Consider the following 10,200-nt stretch of genomic DNA (forward strand, 5'->3'; position numbering starts at 1 on the left):
GGGGCTAAGTAATAATGAGGTTAAAAATACAGGGACCAAACAAAACGATTTACTGTTTGGAATTTGCAGCCAAATAAATATCCTTCTTCCTCTGCCGCCCCAACCCACGCTGCAGTTGAGTTAGTAGAGTTTGGCAAACAACTAGCCTCAGATTTGTGTTGCTTCTGCTTAGAAGCTAGGACGGTGACTCAGTGAGTTGAGTTGTAGCTGAGCCGGAAGGAGGGACAAGAACAAACACTCATCAATGGCCACCTTATCCATCTCCACAGCTCTTCAAAAACTCACTCCCTTCCCTTCTTCTTCTTCTAGTAAGAAACAAAACACATTTGTCTCATTTCCAATCTCAATTCAAAACCCTAACTCTATTAGACTCCCCATTTGTCATGCCACCGCCAAGTCCCAAACTGGACCCGTCAAGAAACGCTCCTCCTCTTCTTCTACAGCTTCGCCTAATACTAACAAGAAGAAGAAAAGAAGAAGCAAAGGTGGCAGTGGTGATAATTTGAATTTGAGGGATGCCGAGATTGTTAAAGATGATGGCGGTCTTGCTAATGTCCAGGTTGATGACGACGACGATGATGATAGTGATGATGGCTTTTATTCGGATTCGGTTTCAAGAAAAGTATCTACCCATCCAACTATGCCTCTGCCTAAACCACCAGCTGGGTTTGTTGTGGATGATAGTGGAAGGGTTCTCTTGGCTTCTACTAAGCGGATTGTCACCATGGTGATTTCTTTTCTTCTGCTTTCTATTGTTTTTTTTTTTTTGTAATTTATAACTTTTTTTTCTGCTTAGCGCTGTTTAAGTTTCTGTTATTCCTGTGTTTTGCTGCTCCTTTCGGGTGCTCTTTGCTTTGTTTTTTTTGTTGGGGTTTCTTATTTTTTCTTGCTAGTTTCATTGCCTTGAAAAAAACGAAAAAGAAAAAAAAATGGTAAGATTTGATACGTTAGGGAAATATTTATTTTCCCATTCAACAATTCAGAAGATTCTGAAGATTTACTGACAGGTTGATCCCACGAATAATTATCCATTGGAGTGTGTTATAAGGAGAATATTTAGAAGTTCACGAGGGGATGAATGCATGCTGCTATGTCCAGCTGACACGTGAGTGACTTTGCTGCAATATATGTGTTGGAATACTTGTTGGTGTATTAAATAGATTCATTTTTGCAGGCCTGTTCAGATATTGAAGAGTGTAAATATTGACGGTTGGTCTGCGGTATGTTTCTCTGCTCTTCGATTATGAACATTAAATGATTGAGTTTTGGCACTGACACTTTTTCTTAATCATTCGATATCATGCAATGCTTGGTTTCAAATTTGGTATTTCTTGAATGGAACATTGGAAGGGGAAAATTCATCTTTCAAAGATGCATCTTTCTTCCTCTTGCTGAAGGATTCATGGACTCAAATGCACTCATTCTGTCATTTTCCCCACTGCAGCAATGAGGAAATGCCTTCTTTTTTGCAAATAGTAACCAACCCTAGTAGTCTATAATTTTCTATGTTTTATAGGTCAGTGATGGAGAAGTTGAATCTATTCTTCCAGCTGCTGCATATGCTCTGGCCAAGATACACATGCATTTAGTGCATAGCGGGTAAAATTGAATCTTTAGGCGGACAGAAAATATCTTGAATCATTTTTTAAAAAAGTTTGTTCCTGTTAGCTTTTCCTACCGTATGGATTTTTTCTCATCAGATTCTGTTATACGGCAAGAGGAGGGTTTTGTTACTCTGAGGATGACATATTTGATTTCCGGACAGGTATGACCCACCTTTTGATATTTAAACTCCTTGAGATTTTGATTTATTTTCGCAGCTATAATTAACTGTTGAAATATCTCAGTGGCCAACTTTTGTTGTGGTATTTCTCAAGTAAAATGATGCTTCTCTATTGGCATAGTATTCCTAAGAGGTTTCACATGAGTATTTGCACATACTGGAGCATTCCTAAGACAATGTTTTTGGGAAATTCTTTAAAAAATCATGGTGGATTACTATCATTAATCTTCCATTGCTTATTGGAACTGCCCAATAATAGATGCTCTTCAGCATGCATAATGGGTGCATACCATCACCATATGCAATATGCTATGTCATTTACGATTATGTTTACTAAATACGTCATGAAGATGGGCAACTGGAAATGCTGTTATCTTTGTTGTTGATACGTCCCTTATATGGTCAAGTACAGATTTTTTTGACTTGATTGATTCTTCTTTTTCGGAAACTGTATGAAGTCCTCTCTTTTTTACCCCTCTTCTCTCTTCCTTACCTATTGACACCCTCTTGCATATATTTCGTGTATTGGGTTTTCCAAAAATATTGATGGATAAATATGCAGCTGATATAAGTTATTTTCTTCACGAGATATTTTGCTAAAATGCTGCAGATGATGGTGAAGATATAGATGGCTTGCCAAATGAAGGTGTGGAAATTACATGCTTCCATCTGGTAATGATAATAGCCTTAGGTTCTGAGTATATATGTGTAGTCTCAAATTTGATTTTTGTTTTAATTGAGGACAAGCTTCTGCATGTATGCGTGCACGCGCGCACTTCTAATATAATCTGCAAGCTACTGAGTATCAGTTGATGGCATGAAACAATCACGTGCATGCATGTGCGCACATGTGTGCTTGCTTCTAGTATGTTCTGCAAGTCACTGAGTATCAGTGGATGGCATGAAACAATCGCAAGTTGCATATGCGAGAGAGCACAGGGATTTGAAGGAAATCTTGGTTGCTGTAAAAATAATTTTTGACAACTGTGCTACTGAACTCCTCCAACTGCACTAGCAAACTCTTCTTTGGCCATATCATACAATAGTATCTATAGCATCCTTATTTGGGTGTGTACTCTGTTCTTGTTCAGTTTGATGCAAATTATTGTGGTTTTGCAGTTATGCTCACAAAGAATTCATTTGCCTGGACTCGGGAATCCTAACTCTTTATTTTATCTTGTTTTCTTGAAATGAACATTAACTGGAAGGTCCTAATGAAGAATTGTTTGAGTTTATCACATGTATAGATTGAAGACTATTACTAAGTTATCCTGGGAAGGAAACTGTAAAGATAGTCCTCTAGGCTTTAAACAAGCAACCTCTTGGTTTTCATGTGCAACAAACTTTTACCATTGCAATGGACAATTCACCATTACATCACATTATTTGTGGATTGCACTCCCTTCAAATGTTTAGTTTGTTTGTTTATTCTTTACCTTTTTTGGTCTTGCAGGATGGTGCACATTATATGATTTATACACCATCTGATCCACTTCTTTTTGTTGCTGTTAAGGTACTGTTTTTAATCTGTTCTTCATATAAATGAAGAGATCCAAGGAGAAGAGGATGTTGGATCCTTAATAAACCTGAAAATTTAGTCCCATGGATAACAATTTAAAGCTCTTTAAACATGTCCACATGCTTTACTTAATTAGCATCAATGAAACAACAAAGATGCTCTGCTATGGTATTGAATTTTGTTGGCTGGAAGGGTTGTAGATTTTTATGAAATTCCAGTTTTATCCAAACTTAATGAAAACCAGTTCTATTTTTTATTTTCAAGGCTTGATTTCATGTTGTTTGTTGTGAAAAACTACCAGAAGTCAATTAAATGAAAGGAAAATTACCAGTCAAGAGAAAGAGAGGGGGAGAGAGAGAGTAAAAGAAAGAAATTAAGAAAACTTCAATTAGAAGTTTTTGGCTCAAGAACGGGGAGACTTGAGTGATCCATGGAATAGAAATGGAACTTACCGAAGTTGAATTTTGTTTGTGCAGGATCAGGATGGGCAGTTGCAAATAGCTGATGATGTAAGCAACATAAGTTTCATGATGGAGCTTGTTTACTATTTCCTTTTGTTTCCATACTGTTCCATTTCCTTTTGCATTAAGGATTATTTTCATATTTTAAATCTTCGCATCAAACAAACACACACACTCATGAGCAGTAGAAAGTAGTACTATAAAAAGACTTGCTGAATTTTTTGTCCCAGAACTGCAATTTATCTTTTGTATGTTGTAGCATATAGCAATATGGTTTTGAATCCTACCTTAATGGAATAGGTTAATTGGATTTGCAATTTGACGCCATGCAAGCTAAGATATGCAAAATAGGTGGCACTTTCCAAAAATCATAGATACCTATGGCTGCTGCCTGCTAATATTTGCGTCCATGCACAAGTGATCGAATTAGCAACCAGGATTTTATCACTCGAGAAGTGTCCAGTTCTTTTTCATTCGCATTTACCAGGAATAGTAATTCCATGCATTGTGGAGGCTTATAATGGGATCTTAGCATGGCCTTTGCTTTTGTCGCCCATGGTTAGACCTGTTTGTTCCTTTCCCAAAAACTTGACTGTATGTATTTTATAGCTCCCAACCCTTAGTAAAAAAAAAAAGGTTCTTTCTCAGTAAGCTAAGCATTTTCTTGAAGTTGTTGATATAAAAATAAGATAGGGTTAGGGAAGTTACGGATTTGAGTTTCTCACCAGAATCAAGATCTGAAGGAATAATGGTGGCCAGTTGGTATCTTGAAAATAGTTACCTGCACAAGGAGGCTGTTCTTTATGAGATTGTTTAAGCATTTCATTGATGTTTCTTATCAAAGTGCTGATTTTCTTCTTTTAAAGTCAAGTATAACCACTTGATTTAGCTCTTATACTCTCTGATGATTGTAACAGGATCTCTTAGAGGACCCAGCTATCATAAGTGCCATAGACGAGGAGACCGAATTCAATGCCCTTGTGGTAAGTAGGTGCTCTCTCTCTTTACACAAGCCACCCAATTCCTCAGTGAATAGAGTTTCTTCACCCTTTTTTGCAGGAAGAAGAGGCTGCTCTTCTGGAATCGCTGATGGGTGAAAGATGACGATCGAGTTAGCATCAACTTCTGTAAACATGAAACACTCCACTTCTAAGGAAGCGGCTTTTATTTGTTTCTGCTTCAAGATATTTCTCGTGGGAAAGAGAGGCACAAGACCACTAATTTCTTTTTTGCATCTTTTCTCTGTATATAAAAAAATTTTGTTTGATGTTAAAAATGTTTAAATTATATTTATTAGATCTTGACATGCTGGATCCAGAGCTTCACTAGTCTAGGTTTTTTTTCTTTTTTTGAATTGGATTATCATTAATCTTGTCTAAATAATTTGGTTAATTTAAATAATTTGATCAAATTCAATTCAAATTTAGTCTTATGAAATGAAATGAAATATTATCGTTTTAATAAAATAAAAGGGGTTAATTAAAAGAAATCATATAATTTATTTATTTATTTTCACTTTATCTCTATTCTATTGTTTAATTTCTTAAACTCCCTGCATAAATACAACCAACAAGGAACACACACCGCTGAAAATTCAAGGCTGCAACAATCCAAAACACAAATCGCCAGCAACCAAGATTTCCGTCACATGAACTGTTAACAACAAACAAACACTGTTACAAGTTTTGGCAACAATAATCCAAAATTTCGAGCACAAATACTGCAAACAATACCCAAAATTTCTAGCACATATACTGCAAACAATAAGCATTCATATTATCAACATGTCGCCTTTAGAACCTCTTGATCCGAAGGCAACACCACTCCTTCCTCTTGCAGCACCACAAGATCTTCTAGCAGTACCACTGGATTCTTTAGCAGCACTGGATTCTCTAATTCTGCAGCATTATTTCTTTGACATGTCCTGAAATTGTAGTCATGTTACTTGCAGATATTGTACCAAGTGTGGAAGCTTTTTTTATTTACAGTTCTGGCTTGATCTTCTCCTTGTTCTATTTGTCTGCTCTTTCCAATCTACCCACATTCCTTTTAAAGTTTGGAGGTAGAACAACCGGCATCTCTTTCTTTAGGATCTAGATCAATTTGTGGTCATAGGTGCATGAACTCATTGTATGTCTTCCTCAAAGTTTTCACAATGTAATATACATGGCATAAATCTTCCATCTCAATTCTCTAATGATTCAGGCAAAGGATTATTATTTTTTCCTTTAAAACAATACAAATTCTGGTTTCGCCCTAAAAAACTTGATATTCATTGGAACTTCTTGAAATCATTCTCATATTCCTAGACTTCTCAACAGACTTAACAATTTTCTTTTGTTTTCTATCTTACAGCCTGAGCAAGTCTGTCATGAAAAATAAACATAAATTTCAACCTGATCTTCTCTAATAACATAAAAATTGGCAAATTCTTGTATTTAAACACATAAAGAACTTTCACGATGAACAAATATATCTAGCATTTTGTATCTTATATGGTATACAATACAATATTACATGCATGTTAAACAATGTTTATACAAGGGATAATACTCTTAAAAGGCCAATAATTGAGGTATTGTCTTTCAACAATTTTATCAACTCACTAACACCTTCTGCAAGGAAAATCTAATTCTCACCTCTCAATTTTGTTAATACCATAGTTATATGAGTTCTTACTACAAGCTTGATGATAACAATCAATGTATGTCAGTGTAACACTATATTACATCTTGTTACAAAGCAAACCATACCAGTAAAATGTTGCTTACAGTAAATTGATATATGTTAATAATTCATTTAAGCAACAATTGCCAAATTTCTGTCTCATTTCATGTTGGATAGGTTTCCTGGTATAGGATTCAAGGCTTAAACATTACTGTATAATTCATTTTTTTTATGCAAGATTTCTAAAACGCCATTACTGTCCTTTTCGAGGCAGAGGCAAAAGCTATTGTAGGCAAACTAAATCCTAGCAAAATGTTATGAACAAAAATTGGAATGGTACACCTCAACAAACATGAACTTACAAACCTCTTACACTACCATTCAGGTTTGAGTTCTTGGTTACTCATATGATGGCTACTGGAGGCTTACATAATCGTTAACTTCAGGGCCCGTGGGATTAGTCGTGTTACGCACAAACTGGCCCGGATATCCACGTTAATAAAAAATATATATATCATTGATTATTTTTCAGAAAATAGTAGAACAAATATGTATTTATATAACCTAATGTTCTAAAAGATTCTCAATTATAGATTAGTTAACTAATTTTGTATAGGACATATAATCAATCACTTTCTTCTTCTTTTTTATTTATTAATGTGAGTTTCTTGAACAACTTGCATATATTTCGATTAATTTTATGGGCCATAAAATTAATAACCATATAAGTTTTCAATGACCTTAATGGATCTTGAACTCGTGATCATTAAGAAGCAAACTCAAGGTTCAACCGGTTATGTTATCTCTTTATAATCTATATTGTATTGTATTAATAATATTTAACAAAAAAAAATTAACAAATATTTTGATATCTCGATTAAAAAAGATTTATAACATGCTTCTATTTTACTTTGTTCTAGATAAGAAAAGGAAAACATTATAATAATATGAAATGAAATAAATTGTATATGAATCAACATCACATGTTATAACATGAAAAAGATCTTAAAAAAAATAAAAACTTGATTTTGATTTTGATTTTGATTTGAGTTTGATCAAGAAGATAATATTGTCTAGAGAAGAAGAGAGATTATAACTTGAAAAAAAAAATGTTTAATTTGTTATTTGTTGGTTTTTTTATTATATATAAAGGTAATTTAATTTATTTATTTCATCTAATTTAAAAAATTTTCGGTTGACATAAAATATAGTTTCTAAAAAAATTAAGATAAAAAAAAGTAAACTAGAAGATTTTTTTTTTTTTTTATAATCAATCCTAATAATCGGAAACTGACGATCGGGCTGTCACTACGACGGAAACAATACTTGACGGAGACAAGTCTCTGGGCAAAACAATCAAGTAGTTACTTTGGGCCGGGCCGGTCCGGTCCGGGCAACTACTCTGTAGTTTAAAATAGAGCAGCCCAAAACCCAACTGCAATTTATTTTACAAAATTACCATTAGTTCTCTCTTTTCTCTTCTCTCTCTTCTTCTTCTTCTTTCCTCTGACTTCTCTCACTCTCTCCCTCTCTCCAATGAAACCCCTCGCTCCCCTCCTCCTTTCACTCCTCTTTCTCACCTCCCAAACAGTCCTTTCCTTCAAACGAGACGAATTCCGCAACTGCCACCAAACCCCCTTCTGCAAACGCGCTCGTTCTCGCTCCCCCGGTGCGTGCACTCTAACCCCTCACAGCATCTCCATCTCCAACGGCGACCTAACCGCTACACTACTCTCTAAAACTGATGAAAAAATCCGACCCTTGATTCTCTCCCTCTCCGTCTACCAAGATGGAATCCTACGTCTCAAAATCGACGAAGATTACAACCAGCCGGACCCACCTGTTCCTAAACGACGGTTTCAGGTCCCTGATGTCATCCTTCCAGAACTCGAATCTAGCAAGCTCTGGCTCCAACGACTCTCAACGGAAACGGTGGACGGCGAATCCTCTCCATCAACGGTTGTTTACTTATCTGATGGGTATGACGCCGTTCTCCGTCACGATCCGTTTGAGATCTACATTCGTGATAAGAAGTCGGGTAATCAGAAATTAATTTCGTTAAACTCTCATCAGTTATTTGATTTCGAGCAATTGAGAGTGAAACAAAAAAAGCAAGATAGCGATAATGATGAGGATAGTGGTAGTGATGATAATTGGGAGGAGAGATTTAGGTCTCATACTGATACGAGACCTTATGGGCCACAATCGATTAGCTTTGATGTTTCGTTTTACAATGCTGAATTTGTTTCGGGGATCCCGGAACACGCAACGAGTTTGGCGTTGAAGCCGACTAGAGGGCCGGGAGTTGAGAAAGATTCGGAGCCATATAGGTTGTTTAACTTGGATGTGTTTGAGTATTTGAACGAGTCTCCATTTGGATTGTATGGGTCGATTCCTCTGATGATTTCGCATGGTAAAGAAGGGAGGAGTGCGGGGTTCTTTTGGTTGAATGCTGCGGAAATGCAGATTGATGTGTTAGGAGATGGGTGGGATGCAGAGTCTGGGATCGAGTTGGTTAAGCAGAAGAGAATTGATACGTTTTGGATGAGTGAGGCGGGGATTGTGGATGCGTTTTTCTTTGTTGGTCCGGGACCAAAAGATGTTGTGAAACAGTATACGAGTGTAACAGGGAGACCTTCGATGCCACAGTTGTTTTCCATTGCCTATCATCAATGTAGGTGGAATTATAGGGATGAAGAGGATGTGGAGAATGTGGATGCAAAATTTGATGAGCATGATATTCCATATGATGTTTTGTGGCTTGATATTGAGCATACAGATGGTAAAAGGTATTTTACATGGGATCCAGTGTTGTTTCCAAACCCAGAGGAGATGCAAAAGAAGCTGGCAGCCAAAGGGAGGCATATGGTGACTATTGTGGATCCTCATATTAAGAGGGATGATTCCTTTAGGTTGCACAAGGAGGCTACTGAGAAAGGGTATTATGTGAGGGATGCAAGTGGAAAGGATTTTGATGGGTGGTGCTGGCCTGGTTCATCTTCTTATTTGGATATGGTTAATCCAGAGATTAGGTCGTGGTGGGGTGATAAGTTCTCGTATGAAAATTATGTTGGTTCAACTCCTTCATTATATATTTGGAATGATATGAATGAGCCTTCTGTGTTCAACGGTCCAGAGGTATGCTTCTTGGTTACTGAATAATATTTCTTTACTTTTTATTCTTTCATTTATTATATTTTCTAATTTCCTTATATAAGTTGGTAGATGATAGCATGCCACAGGTTTTCTGTTCTTACTAGTTTTTGCCAGAAAGACAGAATTTAAATGTTAATGATGATCGAGCCTTGTGCTCGCTAGGAGTCAGCTTCCACTTGATTTACTAATATTAGATAAAGACATGTTGAGAATTGAAATCTAGTGTAAAAATCAAAGCAAGCCATTAGCATTGCGATTTGTAGATAGGTTTATTAACAACACTGGATGATGTCTTTTGCATATTCTGTCTTCAGATAATATGGTCTGATAGATTAAATAAATTTTGGTTTGATTATAAGTTTAAATCTTGGAGTGAATGTACTTACCCTAAGATGTAGCATACTTGTATAGAAAACCAGGAATTTATTTGATGGCTTAGCTACTTGTAAGAGGCATTTAAAATGCTGCTTGTCTATGAACTTGAGAACTAAAGGATGGAAAAAATAATTTCATAGCGGCTACATATCCCATCCTGTCTATTATGGTATTATGATTGGCAATAGGATAAGATTTTGGGCAGAGGCTGTCAAAGAATTTTAAAGTTTCTTGGATTT

At 36.1% G+C, this 10,200-nt stretch overlaps 2 protein-coding genes across 2 annotated transcripts in view; both read left to right on the forward strand.

The window, feature by feature from the left end:
• The first annotated feature begins 111 nt into the window (after window positions 1-111).
• LOC105124521 (BTB/POZ domain protein TNFAIP protein) lies at window positions 112-5,080 on the forward strand. Its single transcript, XM_011024565.1, has 10 exons — window positions 112-727; window positions 1,008-1,105; window positions 1,175-1,220; window positions 1,517-1,599; window positions 1,701-1,765; window positions 2,394-2,455; window positions 3,237-3,296; window positions 3,779-3,811; window positions 4,681-4,746; window positions 4,823-5,080. Exons 1-10 carry the CDS (start codon window positions 245-247, stop codon window positions 4,865-4,867), a joined length of 1,041 nt encoding a protein of 346 aa, XP_011022867.1. The 5' UTR covers window positions 112-244; the 3' UTR covers window positions 4,868-5,080.
• Window positions 5,081-7,912: 2,832 nt separating this feature from the next.
• The window catches only part of LOC105124522 (probable glucan 1,3-alpha-glucosidase), a 6,043-nt gene continuing 3,755 nt past the window's right edge, over window positions 7,913-10,200 (forward strand). The window contains exon 1 of the mRNA XM_011024566.1: window positions 7,913-9,568. Within this exon, the coding sequence (XP_011022868.1) occupies window positions 7,967-9,568 (1,602 nt within the window). The 5' untranslated portion in view covers window positions 7,913-7,966. The remainder of the gene's footprint in view (window positions 9,569-10,200) is intronic.

This window comes from Populus euphratica, unplaced genomic scaffold (genome assembly GCF_000495115.2).
Source record: "Populus euphratica unplaced genomic scaffold, PopEup_1.0 scaffold35.1, whole genome shotgun sequence".
Taxonomy (NCBI): Eukaryota; Viridiplantae; Streptophyta; class Magnoliopsida; order Malpighiales; family Salicaceae; genus Populus; species Populus euphratica.